This window comes from Schizophyllum commune, assembly GCF_000143185.2.
Source record: "Schizophyllum commune H4-8 unplaced genomic scaffold SCHCOscaffold_7, whole genome shotgun sequence".
NCBI lineage: Eukaryota > Fungi > Basidiomycota > Agaricomycetes > Agaricales > Schizophyllaceae > Schizophyllum > Schizophyllum commune.
This window is the reverse complement of record NW_026089544.1, coordinates 2,384,143-2,405,690: the sequence shown is the minus strand read 5'-3', so window position 1 is coordinate 2,405,690 and position 21,548 is coordinate 2,384,143. Positions and strand designations below refer to the sequence as shown.

General features: G+C 59.9%; 9 protein-coding genes across 9 annotated transcripts; 2 read left to right on the top strand and 7 right to left on the bottom strand.

The window, feature by feature from the left end:
- Positions 1–112: 112 nt before the first annotated feature.
- Positions 113–2,049, top strand: SCHCODRAFT_02506491 (uncharacterized protein; the record flags this gene model as incomplete). Its single annotated transcript, XM_003030742.2, has 3 exons — positions 113–1,450; positions 1,512–1,634; positions 1,750–2,049. The coding sequence occupies 3 exons, from the start codon at positions 113–115 to the stop codon at positions 2,047–2,049; spliced, it is 1,761 nt and encodes a 586-aa protein (XP_003030788.1).
- Positions 2,050–2,723: 674 nt separating this feature from the next.
- Positions 2,724–5,984, bottom strand: SCHCODRAFT_01214021 (uncharacterized protein; the record flags this gene model as incomplete). The annotated part of the gene is made up of 2 exons (XM_050341260.1): positions 5,764–5,984; positions 2,724–5,712 (listed from the first exon to the last, which is right to left on the bottom strand). Exon 2 carries the CDS (start codon positions 5,709–5,711, stop codon positions 2,724–2,726), a length of 2,988 nt encoding a protein of 995 aa, XP_050199835.1. The 5' UTR covers position 5,712; positions 5,764–5,984.
- Positions 5,985–6,677: 693 nt separating this feature from the next.
- Positions 6,678–11,004, bottom strand: SCHCODRAFT_02582059 (uncharacterized protein). Its single transcript, XM_050343928.1, has 5 exons — positions 9,617–11,004; positions 9,067–9,573; positions 7,304–8,523; positions 7,075–7,188; positions 6,678–7,024 (listed from the first exon to the last, which is right to left on the bottom strand). Exons 1-5 carry the CDS (start codon positions 10,939–10,941, stop codon positions 6,699–6,701), a joined length of 3,492 nt encoding a protein of 1,163 aa, XP_050199834.1. The 5' UTR covers positions 10,942–11,004; the 3' UTR covers positions 6,678–6,698.
- A 68-nt stretch (positions 11,005–11,072) lies between these two features.
- SCHCODRAFT_02630223 (uncharacterized protein) lies at positions 11,073–11,807 on the bottom strand. The gene is made up of 2 exons (XM_050345574.1): positions 11,457–11,807; positions 11,073–11,390 (listed from the first exon to the last, which is right to left on the bottom strand). Exon 1 carries the CDS (start codon positions 11,760–11,762, stop codon positions 11,514–11,516), a length of 249 nt encoding a protein of 82 aa, XP_050199833.1. The 5' UTR covers positions 11,763–11,807; the 3' UTR covers positions 11,073–11,390; positions 11,457–11,513.
- A 171-nt stretch (positions 11,808–11,978) lies between these two features.
- SCHCODRAFT_02505482 (uncharacterized protein) lies at positions 11,979–13,854 on the top strand (the record flags this gene model as incomplete). Its single annotated transcript, XM_003030743.2, has 3 exons — positions 11,979–13,286; positions 13,340–13,475; positions 13,529–13,854. The coding sequence occupies 3 exons, from the start codon at positions 11,979–11,981 to the stop codon at positions 13,852–13,854; spliced, it is 1,770 nt and encodes a 589-aa protein (XP_003030789.1).
- Positions 13,855–14,692: 838 nt separating this feature from the next.
- Positions 14,693–15,632, bottom strand: SCHCODRAFT_02630213 (uncharacterized protein). Its single transcript, XM_003031127.2, has 3 exons — positions 15,488–15,632; positions 14,970–15,437; positions 14,693–14,919 (listed from the first exon to the last, which is right to left on the bottom strand). Exons 1-3 carry the CDS (start codon positions 15,511–15,513, stop codon positions 14,880–14,882), a joined length of 534 nt encoding a protein of 177 aa, XP_003031173.2. The 5' UTR covers positions 15,514–15,632; the 3' UTR covers positions 14,693–14,879.
- Positions 15,633–16,374: 742 nt separating this feature from the next.
- On the bottom strand, positions 16,375–17,352 carry SCHCODRAFT_02330600 (uncharacterized protein). Its single transcript, XM_050342392.1, has 2 exons — positions 16,910–17,352; positions 16,375–16,800 (listed from the first exon to the last, which is right to left on the bottom strand). The coding sequence occupies exons 1-2, from the start codon at positions 17,141–17,143 to the stop codon at positions 16,573–16,575; spliced, it is 462 nt and encodes a 153-aa protein (XP_050199832.1). The 5' UTR covers positions 17,144–17,352; the 3' UTR covers positions 16,375–16,572.
- Positions 17,271–18,701, bottom strand: SCHCODRAFT_02330592 (uncharacterized protein). Its single transcript, XM_050342391.1, has 4 exons — positions 17,999–18,701; positions 17,830–17,924; positions 17,589–17,664; positions 17,271–17,536 (listed from the first exon to the last, which is right to left on the bottom strand). Exons 1-3 carry the CDS (start codon positions 18,480–18,482, stop codon positions 17,614–17,616), a joined length of 630 nt encoding a protein of 209 aa, XP_050199831.1. The 5' UTR covers positions 18,483–18,701; the 3' UTR covers positions 17,271–17,536; positions 17,589–17,613.
- SCHCODRAFT_02330620 (uncharacterized protein) lies at positions 18,674–20,833 on the bottom strand. The gene is made up of 2 exons (XM_050342393.1): positions 20,654–20,833; positions 18,674–20,016 (listed from the first exon to the last, which is right to left on the bottom strand). Exons 1-2 carry the CDS (start codon positions 20,720–20,722, stop codon positions 18,865–18,867), a joined length of 1,221 nt encoding a protein of 406 aa, XP_050199830.1. The 5' UTR covers positions 20,723–20,833; the 3' UTR covers positions 18,674–18,864.
- Between the last annotated feature and the right edge of the window lie 715 nt (positions 20,834–21,548).

The following is a 21,548-nucleotide window of genomic DNA, read 5'->3' as shown; positions in this document are numbered from 1 at the left end:
GTGATAATGCCTCTATTGTCGTGCCTATTCTAAGCCATCTCCTCCTTAGACAGTACGGTTTCTCATTCTTGAAGATGCTCTGAATATAACACCGAGGAACTTCAGACGAACGATGCGATCGACACGACGTAAACTGCCGCAATGGTCAAAAGATCCCGTACAGCGCGTCAACATGATACAAGACATCGCCTTCCAGCTCAACGGCAATACGCCTTGGTCGCAAGGGCCAGCGTCGAACCGCCGCGACGCCCTGGACAAGCTGCGCGTCCTGCTTGAACCCGCAGACGCCTTCCCGGGCCTCTCGGACAAGGACAATCGAACAAAACGTCTTGCAGAAGACGACCCTGCTATTGAAGCTATCACCATGGAGATACGTATCTTCAGCTTTGCCTGCGAGGCTGTCTGCACTCTGGAGGACGGTGGTGGCGATGTCAACGACATGCTCTACCGCTTCTGGCCCAACGCGATCGACTGGCTAGCATTCCTGCATCCGGGCAGCGACAGCGTGTATCCTACGAAGTCCTCTTCCGGAAACTACCTGGTGCTCGAGGGTCTTACGAAGGCGTACCTCTACATCTTTCAGTACAACCGCGGTCACATGGAGCGTCTCCTTATTGACAGGCCGGATATGCTCTTCTTCGTGTTCGACTTCTGGCTCAGGTTTCCGCGCTATATTCCGGAGACGATGCTTCATCCCGAGTTCAACGCTGCAGACACTATTCACACTCTTCTCAACGCGGTATCTACTCTGTATAACATGGTTTCTGGCTGGGATCTTCCACACCCACAACGTCGCTCTCAGCGCAACCTCATCAGCGTGGACGACGCGCGCGCGATTTTCGTGCGAGAACTTCAGAGACATCTTGGCAAGGGCGGGCTTCACACCTTCTTCACGAAGCAGAACGAATATCTCGCCCACCTGTTCATTCCGCCTCGCCTCGTCGGGAGAGTATGGTACATGCAGTTCGAGCTGCAGTCCCTGATCATCCGCAATCCCGCGTTCGCGCGTGACATCTGTCCGCGTGCGTACTTACGATCCATCGTCGAGAGCACGAATATTCTGCTGGATCAACGCCTGCATCGGGATGCCATCGCGGGTGCGGACCTCCTCGGTATTCTCTGCCAGGCTACTGAGAGCAACAAGACGTTGATGCGCGCTCTCGAAGCTGGCGCGTACTCTATCATCAAGCGCATTGGCATGGCGTCCGAAGACTACAATGTCATCGAGTTCACGCACCAGCTTTGCACTGGCCTCGCGCAGGCGTCCGTCCTGCGTGTCTTCCATCGGCTTCACAAGGACGAGTTCGACCCGGAGCCCACCCCTATGGATCCCAAGCGGCGATTGAACTACAAGACAGTCATACGTCAGTTCAGCAGCCGTTACAAATTCTACCTGGTGGAAATGAAGAGCGAGAAACATTGGAAGCAGTTCCCCTGCTCGAACGACGCGGTAATGGTGTTCTCACACTTCTGTCTGCTTTTTTAATGAGTTTCTTAGGGCTCGCACACAGCTCGAGTACGCGTTTGTCCGTGTGGCGATGCGTTCTACTGCTCCAAGCGATGTCAGCGTGAGCACTGGACGAAAACACACCACTCTACGTGCTGCGCGAACGATGGGCCGTGGAGCTTACACGGTGAGTCGCGCGTCTGATGTTTCCCCTATGCAGCGCTCAAGCTCTACCCACAGGCAATATCTCGCTGCTCGATGTCGTATTCTATGCGATTGACGCACATATATACGTCGTTCAGCGCCCGCAAGAGATCGCCGCCAACATCCTCTCGATGCACGAGAGGGGAAAGCTGCCGGTCGTCACCTTCGAGCAGAGCCAGATATACCCAGCGGTCCGTGCCACCGTGCGTGCGCTCGAGGAGGACTCCCTATGCGCGTCTGCACCGCGCGGGACGGTGTTTCTGGAAGTGAAGATAAATCTAGGCCGAGACCAGCCAACGCGGATGCTGCCCTTCACATACACCGTCGACTTCTTTGAGAGGGTGGTCAACAATCCTTCATGGTTTCCAAAGCCGCTGGACACTGGCGGAAGGAAGTAGATCTGGTTCATCCCTCGGTGTATCGCTTGCCTAGTTACAGGGTGGCCTTTGCAGTGCTCACGCCGAACACATTCTTGGACGGAACTGCGACTGTTCGCCCACCGCACGCATAGCGGCGAACCCGCTCTCCCGTTATATTAGGCGGTCGCCCGCGCTGAATCGAGTTCTCTTCTACGCAACATCTCTTGTGACCCGCTTGGACGTCGCGGTATCAATACCTTCGCACAAGTCGCTACACGTGAAATGCGCGTTGATATGCCCTTCGTTACGTGATACGACAGAGAAAGGTAGAAAACAAATATCTCAATGTACACACACTACCTAGTACATAGCCTTGAGCAAGTCCGAAGCAGAACGTACAGCAAGCAGTTCGATGCCAAACAAAGGGAAACATAGACAACACGAGATGCGAGGTAAGGTAAACGAAACGTGAGGCGGGGATAGTAGAGAATCAAAGGGCGAGAACGGGGGAAAAGATCTGGAAAGCGCAATCGCCGGAGCAGACCCTCCTCACGAGCCTCCGTCACCATAGCGTGCATGCGTTCGTCGAGAGGAATATTGACCTTCTGGGATCGGGGCAAGCCGATGGACGCGGAGTCAAAAGCTGCCGCATGCTGAACGCGAAGTGATCGCGAACAGCGCAAACCCGCACGGCGTGCCCGAGGAACCCTCCATCATTCGATCTTCACGCACACGGGAGGTACGGATTGGAGGCGGCGGTCCATGGTGCATTCCGTTTCTCCAGGTGTCGCCTCTCGAGACGGATCGTCATCGGCATGCGAAGCGCCGCCTTGGTTCCCTAACCTCCTTCGCTTCGCGCCGTCCGGTCGGCCTGCGTCGTTGACCCTCTTGCGACCCGCTAGCACACTGCGTGTAGCGCCTTTTCGAAGGGGCGAGTCGCTCCCGGAGGACGCGGTTGATATCGGTACAATGACGGGCGCAGATGGCGTGGACGACATCGCAAAAAAAGTTGTGGGAGATGATTGTGACGAGCCTCCGATATGCGGCAAAGGTTGGGTCTGCGCGAGCGAGTGGGGACGCATGAGTGGATGCGATGACGATGGCTCCGCTTGAGAAGGTAGCGCTCGCCGTGACGGTGATGCTGATGTCGAAGGCGTTGATGTCTGTGTCGCATCTCGCGCCTGTCCAAAAGCGCCATCTGCGTCACCGGCGGAAAAGAGGGAGGCCAAGGAGCCGGCTTGAGTTGATGTTGTGCAATGGGAAGAGGGCGGGCCAGATATCTGCGACATGGACGGCAACGACGGCTGCGAGGCGGTGAGATGGGTAGCCTGCGAGCTCGGTGGTGTACGATGTTGTGAGGTAGAAGAGAGTGCAGGTGCTTGTGATGCAGAACCTTGCGCGAACGACGGGGCGTCCGACGTGGCCCGCAGTTCCCTGACCTCCGCCGCGAGTCGCACGTGTAACGTATGTGCTTTCGCGAGCGCCTCCTTCCACTTGGCAACCTCCGACCACGCTTGCGCAACCTCCTGATCGTGCCCAGCGGGTTGCTTGACGCCGCCGGATGCATTCGAGCCCGCTCGCGAGCCACGCTCCTTGCCGTCCACCTCTGCCCGCCGAAGGGCTTCGCTAAGCTCCACGTTCAACGCCTGTAGCTCTCCGCGAGCCTTTTGAAGGGCGGCGATCTCGCCTCGAGCGGAGAGGAGCTCGGTCTGCAGGTTCGTCATCGTCTCCCTCGCCGCGAGCAGTTCGCCTTCGATACGGAGGAATGACTCCTGCGTCTGCGCACTGAGGTCCCGCGCGCTGACGACTGGATGATGAAGCACGTTGAACTCGTGACTAAGGTGCTCGATGTCAGCCTGTTCGAGGAGTGCGGACGAGAAGTGAGCCGAATGCGCGTAGCCACCGATAATTGCAGCGACAACGGGATGTTGGCCAGCATAGGAAGAGGAGTTGCACGTTACGGTCGCGGCAGATGGACCTGGGCCTGCGGGGGCGAGGGTAGCGGTCGCGGTAGACACATCGGCAGCAACCGACGAACTATCGACAACTGCTCGAGGCATCGAGCTGGTTGACTCATCCTGAGACTCCTGCTTGACGCTGGAGTCAAGTGCGGTCGTCATCTGCACACACTGGCGCTGAACGCCGTCGAGCTCGGCATGCGCCCGATCGAGCTCTCCCCTCGTCGATTCGAGTTCGTCCTGCACCGCTGCATACGCGTTCCGTAAGGCATCCATCTCGCCCTTCGCTGCGTCGCGCTCGTGCCTGACCTCCGCAAGTTCTCTCGAAAGCTCGTTCTCGTCTTCACGCTTCACAGGCACTGGTCCCCCTTGTGAGAGCGAGGTCTCGCATCGCAAATTGTCGCGGTCGATGACCAATCTATCCCGCTCGCCCTTCACGCTGTCGAGCTCGCGCTTCGTACGGTCAATCTCCACCCTCGCCTCGTTAAGCTGCCGCTTCAGCCCATCCGCTTCCGCTATGATCCCAGCACGCTCGGCGTACATCTCACGCACCGCCGGCAGTACCGACCGTCGCATCTCCTCCTCGGCCCTGACGGCGGCGAGCTCAGAGCGCAGCTGACTCGCCTCGTCTCGCGCGGCTTGCAGGTCCTGCTTGGCGGAGTCTCGCTGCGTGCGGGCCATGGCTAGGTCGCGCTGAGTCTCGCCGTGTTGTGCGCGAGTTGTGCTGAGCTCGGTGCGCAGGGTGTTGAGCTCGCGGATGGCAAGGTCGCGCTCCGAGTGCGCGATGGCCTCCCGCTGGCTGGTCGTGTTCGCGAGGTTCGCGCGGGCGAGACTGAGCTCCGCCTGCTGACTCACGATCTCGCGCTGCGCTGCATCTCGCTCTGCGCGCGCCTTGGCGATCTCCGAGCGCGCTAGCTTGGCCGCTTCCATGAAGTTCGCGCGCATGGTATTGTTGATGCTACCAGCGGCGGAAAGAGCGGCCTGCATGGTGCGGATTTCGTTCTGCGTCGCTTGGAGTTCAGCGCGGCTCGAGTCGAGTTCGACGCGCTGGGCATTAAGTGCGTTGCGCATGTCGTCGAGCTCGACGCCGAGTCTCTGGGATTTGGTGACTGCCGCGAGGGCTTGCTGTACCGCAGAGTCCAATAGAGCGCGCATGCGTGCACGTTCGGACGCGAGTTCTTGGCGCTCGATCTCGAGCTGCTGCTGCGAAGAGACCGGATCGGCCGACGAGTGTGCGCGCAGCTGCGAGGCGAGACGCTCCCGCTCTTCTTCAAGTTGCGCGATCTGCGCCTTGTATGGGTGTAGCACCTCTGCAAGGGCGGCGTCAACGCGGGAGAGGACGTCCGCATCAGGCAGCGTGGAGGGGGGCGAAGCTTGCTGAGAGGATGACGCTGGTCGCGAGAGCGGGGGTCTTGACGGCGCTGATCGGGCGAGAAACAAGTCTTGCGAGGGACGCGATGTGTTTGGTGAGGATGCATCGTAGTTCCGAGGGGTGACGGAAGGACCTGGCTGAAGAGCAACGTCCGCGCAGTTGACAGTGGACGGATGGGGCGACTGCGACGTGCCGATGGCATCATACACGTAGTTGGTTTGTAGCCGAAGACTTGCTTGAGGTATAGCTTGCGTGTCTGGTAGTGTGAGACCGTTCTCCCGGTACCATTCGAGGACGGACGTGGGAATGCTTGCGGGGGGCGTAGTGATGTTCGACGCAGGGGAGGCTGAGATTGAGCCCGCGCCATCCATTCTAAGTGTACTTTGAGACAGAAGTAAATGGTACTACAAATAGTTCACGCACCTGTAGACCTCCTACTTCGTCCTTTATTGGCGTGGCGCGAGCCAGATAATCACGAGTCCCGATTGCAAGGGGAATGGGGTACGATGCCGGCTGGCAGTAGAGTATTCGAGTGCTCAGGTATCGTCGGACTCCTTGAGTCCTTCCAGGAATAGCTCTTGAGCACGGAGGAGGGAGGGGTAAAGTGGGCGAATGATTGCCGATACAAGACAGATGATGGTCAAGGACAAGGGCCGTTCGGCAATTCCCGAACTTTCCTTGCCCTTATGCATGTCAGAATCCATGCGAGCGCTTGAAGATTCACAGTCTCCAGTATGGACATCGCCCGTAAACGATAAGAGCAGCTCTTTGACTGTGAAATGAAGTCGTCTCCATACGGGCGCACCGCTCCGTGAATCCAACGACCACCTTATCAGCATTGGGAACGCGTCCAATGCATGATAGGCTCCCTACGACGTGGTAACGCTCAGTACAAGGCGAGAGTGATATGAAGAAGGATATCGCTCTGCATCTCTAGTTGAAGGCCCTATCCAGGTCTCTAGAACGCCCTCGTTATGCTGAGCGAGATGATCAAGCGCGTCGCCTCTCTCCTGCTCATTACCAAGGGCAGTACGTTCTCCAAGGCGGCGCCCTCCCGACAGCAAGCAGACACATCTTTCGCAGAGTACCACGGCCTCTTACCCCTCACGCGCACCGGGTCGGGGCTCGCACACTAAACCAATGTTACCCGGGCGATGTCTTCTACTGGTCAAGCGGTACCGGCGCATGCGCTGCGTCGACGTCGACCGCCTCTCATGCTTCGCCGACGACAGACAGTCCACGGGGCTCACACGACAGACAGATCCAGCGCTCGTGTATACCTTCAATGTTTCGCAGCGTATACTCTGATGCCAACTTGCCCTCAATCCTAGGAGAGTGAAGTAATCGCACGCATCCGATTATGACAAGAAATACTCGAAGGGATAAGTGATAGGTAAGCGGCGCCTCAATGTTGCTTTTCCGGATCGAAACGCAATCTCGACGAAGACGCGCTGGGTATCCGCGAGCGAGCTTGCCGTCTGCGCCTCTAGCTCAATACGCGGGGCAAGCACATCAGTATAATCCGTTACCAAGCATATTTGCTGCATGAATTTGCGCCCGCCCGCTCTTCTCTTTTTGTCGAAGGCCGCGAGCTTCTCGCAAACCTCAGGGTTCTTCTTCAGCAGGAGTGTTCCCTCGAGGACGAGATCAAACAGGAAAGTGACGTCGTTCAGAGAGAAAGTGCCTTCGTAGATGTAAGCTGAAAAATTCGCCGCAATGGAAGATTTGACTTACCATGAAGGCCCCAAGGTCCGCTGTCGCGACGGCATTGCGTTCGATGAACGAGCTTCCAGTGCATGCGCTGACAGCTGCCGGAGCAGTAGACAACATCGCCGCACGGACAGATATCTGTAGACTGATTGTGGGGACCCTGCGCAAATTAGTTTCTCGCATCCTTTGCGTGCTCTGACGGCGCTCACCCTCTGATTGTTGCAGTATATGCGAGTCCTCCACGCGCCCCTACTGCCATACTTTGTCTCGTATAAGCTTTGGTAGTTCCTGTGCGCAAACGCAGCCAGACGCCACGTTACAATCTTCATGGGCGCCACGGGTAGAGGACCAAGGTCGGGATGAAGACGGCGAATGATGCGGATGGCGCGCGCCTGAATCATCGTAGTGCAGAGATTTCGCACGAAGTCCGTGTGATTGTATTCGACACCAGTGTACTTTTCGAAGTCGATAAGCAGCTCGAGATAGCCTTCTTCGAGAGCATGCAGAAACGGTTGGTTGTCGCCCGTCGAGCGACAAAGGACGTCCACCAAGCGGATCGCCCAGTAGCCACCGTGGCGCGTGTCATGTAGCCGAAGGCATCGCTTCCCAGCATGAATGACGAATTTGAACGCGGAGCGCGGGATCCTGGAGGGCGCGAGTTCGGGAAGTTCTGCCATTCCGACAAGAAAGGCGAGATGCGATCGCCACATGTTGAGAGTGGTGTTCGGATCCATGTCGAGTTGCGCGACGCAGTGCGTCAGCGGCGCTATAAGACGATAGAGCGTCTGCCTTCTGGGTATCGCGATATTGACACATTCGCAGAACAATGCTCGATCCTTGGAGGTAGCGGCATTTATGCTGCTCGCGAGAACCTTGAAGAGTGTCATCGCCAGCCATATCGTCCGGCAGAACGCTCGTTGTACGTATGCGGATGCTGAGGACGATCTTGGATAGAACGCGTGAATTCGGGGAAGGTAGCGCCAGAGCTCGACCGCTTGAGTGATCAGATCAGGGTTGGAGTGCAGAAAGTTTTTGGTTACATCGAAAGGGCGCAGCATCTCTTCGAGCACAACGAGGTAAGCTTGTGCTATGTCGAAAGCCTCGCGAGCTGCATCACGCTGAGGGTACCGAGCGATGACGTTGTTTCGCGCTGGGTGGAGGAAGGCGACCCATCGTACGATATGCGGCCAAAGGCATCGTGTGGCTCGCTCGAGACTGCGATCCTTCGAATATTCCACAGCGCGCCAAATGTGCGTCGACACGCGGAGTGACAGGAAGATGACCTGCACGAGATAGTCGCCAGTGGCTGACAGGGAAGGCGGTGTCGCGGAAGAGAGGGTGCGGAAGGTCGTGGGCACTTTGGCTCTGAGATCCGCGAGAACACTTTTCGCGGTGCCACCAGGAGAAAAGGCGACTTCGCCTGCCGACTGCCGCGCGAGAAGCCTAAGTCGGCATAGTTCGTCGTACTCAGTTCTAAGCGAGCGGTCTTGAGTCTCGAGACTTCCACTTTCTTGAGGGTTCATAGGAGGTCGGCAGCAGATGGGCGTCAAGACGAAGTTGCAGAGGACAAACCCGTTCAGAGCCCGGGCCGGTCTTAACGTGTATCATGTGATCTGCTTACAAATCAGGCCGAAAGCGCCACCGCCACCACTCCAGCACTTTACTACGTTCGCCACCCGTGCCTTTCTTGCGATACCTCTCCTCGACAGTATCCCAAGGCGGGTTATGCATCGAGGGTAGCTTCAGCCGGCAGGTATCAACCACTGGCAGCTCGAAAATCTGGACCAATGAACCAGTCCTACATCTCGTGCGATCTACACGCCTCTTGCCGCCCTCTTTCACAACGTCAGTGGTCAAGCACCATGTTCATCAGTACTCTCTTCTCACCAGGGATTTCCTCCGTTTCTACTTTTGCGTGGACTCTCTGCTCTCGCGTGCTAGCCAGCGCCGCCGCACCCACTACTCCTGACCACATGAGAGCCGTCTCAACGAATGATACTGATTCAGGTCACCTACGTCAAGAAATAGTTAAAGCTGTACGTGAATGGCAGAAAATGACTCCCAAGCGTCGCTCCGAGCCGAAATACGACCTGGACGGGAACAGTATAGGCCTCCATCGCAGAGTCCACTGATCGCGTCTTCGTCTCGTATCGCATGTCGAGAGCATCGCTAAAGTCCACTATCAGGTATACCTGCTCGCTCGACCGGCGCTTGCTAGATGCTCGCTTCCTGAATATATTGAATGCTTCGGGGAAGGCGGATTCAAGTTTCATCAGCCATATGTCTGCGTGGACGATGTCGATGAGGAAGGCTATGTCGTTCAGAGAGAAAGCGCCTTCCCAGGCGGTGAGTTGGAGTATCTTGAAGTAATAGACGCCGCAGCTTACCACGCAAATTCCAGGGTCCTTGTTCCGCGCAACAGTTCCATTGATGGTCGCCCTTGAAGTGCATGCGTTGGCAGCTTCCGGAGCAATACACAGCGTCGCCGCACGGACAAAAGCGGACGATCTCGTTATGGGGGCCCTGTGCGCGTCAGGACCTCGTACACCCAGTGATTGCAGCACACCAGCTCACCATCGCGTTGCTACAGTCCGAGTGCCGCCGCCAGATCCTCTCGCGATGATCTACTGTGTAGAGACGGTCGTAGTTTTGAAAAACCTGCGCGACCTTGCGCCACACGGGCTTCCGCGTCGCAAAGCTCGCCGTGTGCGGGAAATCATTATGGGTGCTACGAAGAGCACGGAGGACGCGCCCTTGAGCAGCCGCGGAGCATAACCTGCGGACGAAGTCTGGATGGTCCCAGCGCTTGCCCGTCGACTTCTCGAGATCGATGAGCAGCCCCAGGTATCCCTCGCGTATGGCGCGCACGAATGACCGGTTGTCGCACGTCGAGTGGCAGAGGCTGTCGACCAAGCGCACCGCCCACAGCCCGATCTCGTCCCACTCGAGCTCGTGATTCTGGAAGGCCTTCATCCCCACCGAGATGACGGCGCAGAAAGCGGAGCGCGGGACGACGGACGGCGCCAGCTCGGGAAGCGCGGCGAGACCGTCCAGGAGGATGAGGTGCGTAAACCAGACGTTGGGTACGATGTCTGGGTCGATCTTCAGCTGGCGGAGATTCTGCGTCAGAGGCGCGATTGCGCGGTACAGATCCTGCCTCTTCATCGCGCGATCGATCCCGCGGCTGAGGAGCTCCCGACCCACGACCGCGTCGCCGTCCGGCGCATTCACTAGAGTGTGGTAGATCCTGCGCGCGAGCAAAATCGGTTTGATGGCCGCCCCGCTCACTTCCTCCGGGGGAGCGAATGGCTTGATATGTAGCGTGTAGATCTGGGGGAGGTAGCGCCAAAGCTCATACGCCTGAGTGATCACGTCCGGGTACGTGTACAGGAAGTCTCGCGCAGACTCTTCAGTCTCCATCGACGACTCGAGGATGGTCAGGTAGGCATTCGCAATGTCGCCCGCTTGACGGGTCGCGTCACGGTGAGGATACCGAGTGACGACGTCGTTGCGCGCTGGGTTCAAGGCGGCAGACCAGCGGACGATGTGCGGCCACAGAGTGCGCGCCTCGGCCGCGAGTGCGTTGTCTCGCGTACTTTCTACGGCGTGCCAGAGGTCAAGAAATAGGCGCAGTGAGGTGAAGATGATGTCCACGAAGCTGTCGCTGAAGGTCTCGGGGAAGGACGACGACTCAGTGATGAGAGTCCGGAACGCTGTGCGTACTTGATCCCTAATCTCAGCGGCTACCCCTTTCCTAGTGTAGCCCGGAATGAAGGTCATCTCGCCCGTGAGTTGCCGCGCCAGAACGCCCAGTTTGAGCATTTCCTCATACTCAAGACTGGGATCATGGCCAGGGGGATTGGTCCGTTTGAAGTAGTCTTTGCGATCCATGTGGGATCTCTGGTAAGCGCTGTCGTGGTGCGAAGCGAAGGCGATGACGAAGAGCAAGAGATGGACAGAGCGGGGCAATGGCGGCCCGAAGTCAAAATTGGACTCAGATCGGTCCGAAGGAGCCGGCGCCGCATCTTGCTCCCTTCTTTCATCGGCCTGCGCTCCCCTTGAACTGGTTCTTTCTCTCCGCTGGTCGAGACCATCGCTTCCCATGAATTTATCCGATTTCTGAAGCTCAACAACGTCAACCCTTTGATCTTGACATCCGAGGCATTGCCATCGCATCCTTCGACCGCACTGGCGCCCACACGACCCATCGATGTGCAGGGAGGGAGAGCCCGGCCAGGGATCGGTAGCGCGGATCTAAGGCGGGATGAGGAGAAAATATTACAGGGTTGTCGACTCGCTGGAGGAGATTGCTTATTGACGGAGGGAGCTCAGTGATTCTCGTAGGGGAATCAACGCCGTCTCGCATAGGTCTGTGAGTGACTAGCGTTTCGCCCGTTCACTTTCAGATACCTCGAATTCTCCCCATTGCCGACGCGGAATTGCTTTGTCGACGATGCGGCCTACTAGCGATGCCCTTCCCCCGCCCGAGCCTGGTCACGCGTCGGGTGAGGAAGATAAGAGGAACAGAGGAGGGTATAGTAAGAGGAGAATGAGATAGGCCGAGGGGGTGGTGGGACAAGGAGGCGGGCGGCAAAACTGGCAAAGGAAGGAAGTGGAAGCAGGGTCGTAGTGAAGGAGGAGTGTGAGGAAGAGGTTGACGGTGGGAGGATGTGGGGCAGGCGTGGGAAGTCTATCACTTTACCGGAAGTCATTCTTGAGATGAGGATAGCCAAGAAGATTGGAATCGCCAAACAAGACAGGGACAGGGACGAGTGGTCGAGGAAGAGAGCACGCCGTCTTCGGGCCGGTTTCAATTCAAATCTGAGGTTCGGGCCGCACTTACGACGTTTTCTTCAACAACTCTCCTCTTAACCTCCACTTCGTCACTCTCGGCTTCCCCCAGCAAGAGCGCATTCCTGAATACCTTCATGACGACACATGAATATCGACAGACCGACTCGGCAAGTTATGACCCTACCCCCGAATATGAGGAAATCTTCAAATTGAGTATCTTAGCACGGGAGCTAGCGGGCGAAGTGGACTTGGTACCTGGAGACACCAAAGGGGGCCTAGCCGCTGAGGTCAGGGACCAAGTGCACATTGCTTTCCGAGCTCTCATCACCGAATCGTCCTTATTTCCGGAGACATTGAGTCATAGATTCGTGGACCTCATTTTTGCTTCGTTACGTCTCTTCAATGATCTATGGCACGCAGTCGAGAGCACACGAAACGCAGAGCTCGCCGACGAAGCGCGAAAACTGTGGCCGCACATCGTTCGTTGGTCCGCAGCGGTCCATCCAGCGCGCAGCGACGCTCTCACTCGATATCCCCATCGCGACACAACCCGGCAGGCGGGCGATATCGCGCAAGCCTACCTGACTATCCTCATCTCGCCTGTGGAAACTATAGAGTCCATTAAAGCCTTCCTGTACGCGCACCCCGACGTCATCACCCAAGCGTTCGAACTCTGGCGCTATCTCCCCAAGATACATGCGCTGCACATCACACCCGACCCGCCCGCTGTGGTGCCCGAGGCGCTCTATACGCCGATACTGCTGGTGCACAGAATCTACGAGGTGCTCGCGCTTAGCGCAAAGGGCAGCCGCGTCGCGGACCGTGCGCTCTTGTGTGCGGGCATCCGCCGCGCTATGACCACGCGCGCTTTCTACCGCAACATCGCGCCCTGGACAGACAGCCTCCGCCAACTAAAGCTCGATGTGGCCTTCGTACCCCAGATCTGGAAAATCCATCTCACGCTGCTGGTTGGCCTCACCTCGTTCCCCGAGCTCGCCCCCGCAAGCGTGCCCCGCGACGCCTTCCGCTCCGTCATCTCCGTCGGCACGAAGTGCTTCGAGCAGGACAGGCTCATGGACGAGTGCGGCTTCTGGGTCGTCCGCCTCGTCGACAGCCTCTGCTGCGCGACGCGCGACAACCGGCCATTCGTGCACGCCATCGGGCACGGCTACCTCGGGCTGCTCAAGGCCCTCGAGGAGGCGACGGGGACCCAGTTCGACCACGCCGACATCGTCCGCCGGCTCAGCGCCGTGGCGGTCCACGCGCGCGTCGTGCGCGTCGTGCGCCGCGCCTACCCCGAACTCCCGCCGCCAGGCGACATCGCGGCGCGCGGGGTGACGTGGCGCAAGGTGGCGCAGACGTTCAGCAACTACATCGACCTCTACGCCGTCGAGCACCGCGCGAGGGATTGGCGGCGCGTTCTGGAATGTGCGAATGCGATGGTGAGTGGGATTGCAGCGCTAGCATTCGAACTTTGAACCCTGGACGCGCGCAGGGCCCGCACGACCAGCTCGTGCGGTTCTGCCCGTGCGGCAACGAGGTGTACTGCTCTGGAAGCTGCCAGCGCATGCAGTGGGAACACGGGCACCGCGCAGACTGCTGCGCGGACGAGGGCCCTTGGGGCTTGCACGGTGAGCAGCGCGGCCCACTCCCAGACCACCCTCAGATCTGACCCCCCGCCCAGGCGCGCTCTCGCTGAACGACATCGCCTTCCTGATCGAGATCGTCCGCGCGGACATACGCCTTGTGAAGAACAAGCCCGCCGTGCGCGCGGCCTTCGAGGACTTTGAGCGCGAGCGGCGCGCAGGCGGACGCAGATTTAGGAAGCAGGTCCACGTGACGGCTGACTTCAGCGACGTCCTCGCCGCGCGGTACGAGACGCGGACGCGGCCGGTGGACTCTGCGGCAGACATTCACCGCGTTCCCGTCGAGGTCGTCCTCCGGCTTGGTTGGACGACGCAGAGGCACTTTCTGCCTTTCACCCTCGCTTTGAGGCATTTCCTGACGTAGAGAGCATTCCCGAGCGCAGCATCGGAGTATCGACAGAGAACCGGTCACTTAGCTTGGCACGATCTCCAATACATCGCTGCCTCAATATCCCTGCTGACTACGCTCGCCGCTTCCACAGAAACTGGAGTTATCTCATTCTTGAAGGGAAGGCGTGAGCTGCTGAGTGCACGTGGACGGCTAAATGCACACATCTCTCGACCTTGCGCGTCGATAAGAGGTTAAGGCATCTCCTACGCTATCAGGCAAATGCATGGGCTCACTAGCTCCAAGCGGGTTGCTTTGCTGGTTCTTGGTTCGGCGCGGTGTACTTCTCGGCTCGCGCGAAATCCTGCGCTCTTGGGAACAAAGCATATGTCCCTCAACACACGACCTGAAGTACGAATGTGGGAGGGGAGGAGGGGAGGAGCGCGTTCTAAGCGGGGCGTGCATACACCCTCGGTACTTGTAATATTTCACAGGATCATACCTCATTTCCCTCCATGTTCCGCGCCTGCTCCGCAACCCTAAAACTTCACAAGCGCGTCCGATAGATGCGACGACCTGCTCACCCGTGTACCTAGCTCCTCGTCTTTCTTTCTAGTTACGCGTAGACGGAGCTCCAGCGCAGGTTTCACTTCGGTGTTTTGAATTTGAATAGATGACAGACACGCCGCCATTGCCTGCCACACCTTGCTCTCCGTAAAAAGCACAGACCTACCGCCGTCGGCGTCCCCTCCGCCGCATCTGAATCGCCCTCTGCGGCACTCATAGGTGTAAAAACAGGTGATCTCGGGCTCCATCCTCCAGTACCCACACCACCAGAGTGATTCTGAGCACTACTCATCAGCTCACACATGGGCATACATCGACTAGTACATGGGGTTCGCGACCCAGCGCGGCTAGTCATACACATAGATACACATAACTGGTCCGTCGACATAAATCTTCTGCGCTGCATGAATAAGTACTTGCATGAAATACAACGATCGGGTCCAAGCCTTGTGCTTGAACCGGGATACGGCGCCTGCGCCGCTGACAGTGACGCCCTACAGCCTCCACATCGCCGCCCAGACCCTTTTCAGAGATCTTCCCCGTCAGCGCGCGCATTCCACGACACAAAATCCGACCCGACTCACCTCGTCATCCTGAACAAGAACGGCCCCGCGGGGATCTGCCGCAGCGCCTCCAGCAGCTCCGCCTCCCGCTGGTCCCGCGCCAGCGCGCCCGCAAGGCGCTCCTCCAGCTCCTTCACGCGCTGCTCGAGGTCGCGCACGCGCCCGCCCTCCGCGCTCGCGCTCGCCTCCGCCCGGTCCGCGTCCGCGAGCGCGCGCGCGAGGCGCTGCGTGCTGCGCGCGGCCTCGTCGAGCTGCTGCTCGAGGCGGTGGAGGAAGGCGCGCGGGTCGGCGGGGTGGACGAAGGTGGGGGTGATGGTGGGCGAGTACGAGGGCGGCTTGTCAAGGAAGGAGGGTGTGGGGCGGAGCGCGGCGAGGGAGGGCGATGGGGTGCGTGGGGAAGGGGCGGGAGATGCGTGGGGTGATGGCGAGAAGGAAGAGGCGGAGCTGACGGTGCTGTTGCTCTCGTTCCAGCTACCAGGGAGAACGGCGCTGCGCGATCGTCAGCGAGGTAGCCCTGTATGACGGATGCCGATACGCACTTGGACGAGCGCCTTTGCGTGGCCATGACTGTGTCTTTGATGAAGATGAATGGGAAGGAGGTGGGAGGTTATGAGATGGTGATCGTGAAGGTTGTGGTAGTGGGGAGATGAAGAACGTATTCATCGTGTTATATGCCCGCCATACCGAGCACACGAGGCAAAGGGGCGGCAGCCCGAAGGCGTCTGCGGCGCCGCGCGGCGTGCGTGGCCGATTGCAGGCAGCGCTGCGCCTTACGCGCGATCGTCGTCAGAAGAGACCCGCGCAATCGCAGTGCATACAGCCGCTCGGTCCGCTCATTCAATCAGTGCGCCGCCCCTTCATTGCGATGCTTGCTGGTATCAGTCCTTCATTCCGATTCCTGTGTCCCTCACGCCGATACCTGTGTCAGATCGTCGTCAGGGGGCGCGTACGCAGAACTTTGTGTCAGAGAACAGGACTGGCGAACCGGAACGAGGATCATGAGCAATGAGACTCAATGAGCAAGGGATGAGGCATCACGCACCGCGTCCTCGTGTTTATCGTCTGCGATATGAAGTTCGGGGGCACGCCAATCACACGAGGCGGCGTCGTGGTCGGGTGTCGGTTCTCGGTATCATGGGTGGTGAGGGAGCCATATCGTGGTCGGGCAGCGGCTACATCGTGGTCGGCGGCGCGGTCAATGATTGAATACCTCCTCGTCAGGTCGTAGCCTAGGCAACAAGCGAAAGCGCCCTCGGCCACGAAACCAATCGGATACGGTCACCTCTCGGGACCCTGGATATGGCCGGAACTGGGACGTTGTCATCGATAAACAAGGTGTCCGTGTCGCATACGAAATCTACTTCAGGTGAGGGGAAAGGAGGGTACGGGAAGCGAGAAACGAGAGGGACGATTGAGGGAAGCGAAAAAACAGGGAGAGCCGGCGGTATCCTGAACTTTGCAACAGGGTGAAGGAAGTACAACAGGGTGCAACTTTGACAACAGGGTGAAGGAAGTTTGAGAGGAGAGGGAGGGACGAGTCACAGCAAAATGTGAGAGGAGAAACGACAGAAAGCGATGACGAATTAGTTACATCCGAAGCACAGAGGTGAAGAAAGAAACTACGTCAATGGCGCGAAAGGAAAGGTAGCTTAGTCGATGGGACGAATGGATCAGTAGCCACGTCGAGGCACGAAAGGAGAAGTAGCTTCGTCGCTATCACGAATGAAGGAGTAGCCACGTCGCTGGCACGAAAAGGGAAGTAGCTACATTCATCGCACGAAAGGGGAAGAGAGGACAATGTCGGTGAGGGGTGGAAGGGCAGGGGGCGTCGCCAGCCAATGTGCGCCGTGAGCTAATGGCCATCGTGAGCTGATGGGCGTCACGAGCTAATGGGCGTCGGTCGCCCGAGCACGGGCGAGCAGCGCAGCGAGGCAGGAATAGCATCGCGAGGGAGGGCTTACATCGCAAGGGAGGGCAAACATCGCGAGGGAGGGGTCGCATCGCGAGCGCATAGACATCGGAGAAGGGCATTGCCCCCTCCTCGTCCCCCAACGAGCCATCAGGCCCAGATGGCTCCTCGCCCTCCAGCGAGCCATCAGTGAGCGGATAGCGAGCTGATCGAGGCGTCTCTCGAGGACGCCGAGCAAGCGCTTTCGGGAGGGGGTAGGAGCGTCGTGGAGAGAAGGTCGGAGCATCGTCGAGAGGGGGTCGGAGCGTCGTCGAAGGGGACTTTGAGCGAAGGGCGAGAGGGTCGGAGCATCGTCGAAGGGGACTTTGAGCGAGGGGGCGAGAGGGAAGAGGAAGACGAGGGGCGAGGGGACGAGAGGAAGCGAGTGAGAAGAGGGGACGAGAGGAAGCGAGTGAGAAGAGGGGGCAAGAGGGAAGAGGAAGACGAGGGGGCAAGAGGGAGCGAGTGAGAAGAGGGGGCAAGAGGAAGACGAGGGGCGACGAGAGGGGGTGAGACGGGGAAGGGGCGAGATAGTTTCTGGGGGATGAGGGCGGAGGATGGGCGCAAAAGGAGGCCTGTCAACCGAGAACGGTTGGGAGGAGGGTGAGACAGATACTGGGGGAGGAGGGCGAGAGAGATACTGGGGGAGGAGGGTGAGATAGAAGAGGGAGGATGAGAGAGGGGATACGCACGCCCTTCCCTCCCTCCTTCCCTCCCTCACTCGCTCCGCCCTTTCCTCCCTCGCTCACTCGCTCCCCCGCTCGCTCCCTCCCTTTCCCCCTTTTCCCACTCCCGCGCTCCCTCCCTCACTCGCCCGCGCCCTTCCCTCCCTTCCCTCCCTTCCCTCCCTTCCCTCCCGCTTCGAGCGATTCGGCCGCATTCCCACGCTCGCTCCACTCACACCCGCCCTCCCTCCCTCGCTCGCTCCCTCACTCCCTCCCTCACTCGCTCACTCGCCCTCACTCGCTCCACCAATCGTCCCCCGCTCGCACGCTCCCGCGCCCGACATGAGAGCGGATACGCGCGACCTTCCCCCCTTCGACAGCGCTCCCTCCCTCCCCCCCTTGAGGTCGCTCCGCCCGACATGAGAGCGGCTACGCACGTCCTGCGAGCGAGCGAGAGCGGCCGACCCATCGAGCGAGGGCGGATACGCGCACCCTGCCCTCGAGGGAGGATACGCCCTCCGAGCGGGTACGCCCTCCCTCCCTCACTCGCTCGCTCGCTTGCTCCTTCCCTTGCCCCCTCGCTTCACCCGGCCTGAAAGCGGACACCCGCGCCCTTTCCTTACTCGCCTTCTTGCGGGCGGGAGGATACGCCTTCCCTTCGAGCGAGCGAGGGAGGATACGCACGCCGCTTGAGAGCGAAGGAGGATACGCCCGACCCTCGCTCACTCGCTCGCTCGCCCTCCTTCGAGAGCGAGCGGCTCCCGCGCCCGACCTTCTCGCTCGCTCCACCCGACATGAGAGCGCATACGCGCGCTCGACTCTTCGAGCGAGGAAGGATACGCCCTTCGAGCGAGCGGATACGCCCGGCCTGAGAGCGAGCGGATACGCCCTCCTTCGAGGGAGGGGGGATACGCCCTCCATCGAGAGCGGGAGTATACGCCTGCCCTTCGAGCGAGGGAGAGGGAGGATACGCCATTCCCCCCTTCGACCCCTCGCTCTGCCCTTCCCTCGCTCCGCTCTTCCCTCACTCGCTCGCTCGACCCGGCCTGAGAGCGAGGGAGGATGCGCCTGCCCTTCGAGAGCACGGACCCGCCCCTTCGAGCGAGGAAGGCTGCCCTCCTTCGAGCGAGGGTGGATACGCCCAGCCCTTCTCAAGGGAGCGGCTACGCCCGCCCGACATGAGAGCGGATACACCCTTCGAGCTGGCGAGGGAGGATACGCCCTCTAACCCTTCTCGAGGGAGGGAGAGAGGATACGCGCGCCCTGCCCCTTGAGAGCGAGCGGAGCATACGCCCTTCCCCCCTTAGAGAGCGAGCGGATACGCCCTCCTTCGAGCGAGGGAGGAAGGATACGCCCAACATGAGGGAGGATACGCACGACCTCCCTTCGAGAGCACGGACCCGCCCTTCGAGCGAGGGACCGGGTACGCGCGCCCTTGAGCGAAGGAGGGAGCGGATCCGCGCGCCCCTTCGAGCGAGAGCGGATACGCGCGGATACGCGCCCTCCCTTCAAGGGAGAGTGCGGGTGCGCCCGATCCATCGAGCGAGTGCGGGCGGATACGCCCTCCTCCTTCGAGAGAGGGCGGACCCGCCCTTCGAGCGACCGGATACGCCTGCCCTTCCCCCTTCGAGCAAGCGGATGCGGCCGCCCTTCGTGCGGATACGCACGCGCCCTTCGAGCGAGGAGGGATACGCACGCGCCCTTCGAGCGAGGAGGGATACGCCCGGCCTGAGAGCGAGGGAGGATACGCCCTCCCCCCCCTTCGAGCGAGGGAGAATACGCCCTCCTGCGAGAAGGAGCAGGATACGCCCTCCATCACGCGCTCACTCGCACGCCCCCGTCCCTTGCTCCGCCCGACATGAGGAAGGATACGCCCGCCCGCCCTTCGAGCGAGGAAGGATACGCACGCCTCCATCGAGCGAGGGAGGATACGCGCGCCCTTCGAGCGAGGGCGGATACGCACGCCCTTCGAGCGAGGGAGGATACGCCTACCCCCTTCGAGAGCGAGCGAAAGGATACGCCCGGCCTGAGAGCGAGCGAGGGAGGATACGCGCGCCCTTCGAGCGAGGGCGGATACGCGCGCCATTCCTTCGAGCGAGCGATTCGGCGGAGATGAGAGCGAGGGAGGATCCGCCCTACCCCCTTCGAGCGAGCGAGGTAGGATACGCCCTGCGAGCGAGGGAGGATACGCATGCGCGCCCTTCGAGCAAGGGAGGATACGCGCCCTTCCTCCTTCCACCCCGCACCCGACTCTTCGACTCCGGCCGATCTGAGAGGGAGGGGTGAGCGGAGGGAGAGTGAGTGGCGGGGAGGGAGTCTGGGAGGGTGTGGTGGCGAGGAGGGAGGGAGATGCGGCTGATGGAGGACGTCCCACGCATGTTCGAGGAAGGCCTCCAGCGACGCGGTCCTGAAGCGAGGGGTCCTGAAGCGAGGGCACCAGCGACCGGTCCTGAAGCTAAGCGAGGGCGTTAGCGACGGGTCCTGGAGCGAGGGCACCAGTGACGCGGTGCGAAAGAGTCCGTCAGCGACGCAGCTAGGAGACGGTACGCGCGAGGGGTGAGGGAAGACGGTGAAGGGTTTGGATCCAGGGGTAGAGTAGCTAGGAGCGGAGGGTGAGTAGGTAGGAGCGGAGGGTGAGTAGCTGGGAGCGCAGGTGGTGGAGGAAGAGAGAGCCTTGGATGCGGAGGGTTAGCGTTGGTGAATGAGAAGAAAGGTGAATGAGAGGAAAGGTGGATGAGAAGAAAAGGCAGCGAGCGATGGTATTGGGCGAGATGGAGCTACCGAGTCCGCGGGTGGTGGGAGCGAGGAGGTCGACGGTGAGGGAAGGGAAGGAAGAGCGAGATGAACGGCTGTTCGGCCCGATCACTCCCGGCCCGACCATCCGGCGTCGATCGTCGTCGTTGACGGTGCTCAGGCTCCAACCACTTCCGCACCCTCCGGTCCGTGCACGCATCAGTCCTTTCGCTAGCCATACTCCACGACCCCTCCCAAGACGCACGCCGCGAGTAACCCACGGGAGGAGAAGAGAGAACCCCTCGTGTGCTTTGGTATGTCCCAGACAGCGTAGCTTTAGTGCGTCCCAGCCAGCTCACCTTCTCACTGTACTTTACGCTGGCCATGCGTCGAGGGAAGTGGTGCATGCGTCGACAGCAGTGGTGCATACGTCCCACAAGTGCCGCACACGATGCGTCGACGGCAGTTCCCCATACATCTACACCCTCTCTCCTCTCCCTCCTGTCCTCGCCCTCGCACCCATCACTCACTACTCTCCTGCCCTCGCCCTCGCACCCATCACTCACGCCCCGCCGTCCGAGCACTCTCCACTCATCCCCTCTCTCTTACCACCTCGCTCCCCCCCTCTTTGACCACCCCGCTCCCCCCTGCTCACCCCACCCTGCTCATCCCGCCCTCCCTCTCTCTTCCACACCCCCTCACACACACCGCCCTCGCACGTCTGCTACGATGACGAAAGCCTCTGCCCCAACGACTACAACTTTTTTCAGTTCGAGGCGGCCCTTCGTCTCCAGGCGCGCCCGGTTCTTCGCCTCCGAGTGCGCATGCTTCGCCTTCTAACTTCTTCCCCCCTCCACCTCTCCTCGCCCCCCTCCCCCTTATCCTTCCCCCTCCTCGCACACATCTTCTCCCCTCTTCCCTCATACCCCTCCTCGCACACATCTTCTCCCCTCTTCCCTCATACCCCTCCTCGCACACATCTTCTCCCCTCTTCCCTCATACCCCTCCTCGCACACATCTTCTCCCCTCTTCCCTCATACCCCTCCTCGCACACATCTTCTCCCCTCTTCCCTCATACCCCTCCCGCTCTCTACTCACCGCCCCCATCCCCCCGTACCCCTCCACCTCTTTCCCTCACTCACCGCCCTCACCGCGCTCCTCTCCCCAATAGTTGTATATCTCTTTCTGCGCTTCGGGATGTATATATATCTTGTTCCACGCGATATCCATTGCTTTTCTACGCTTCGGGATATG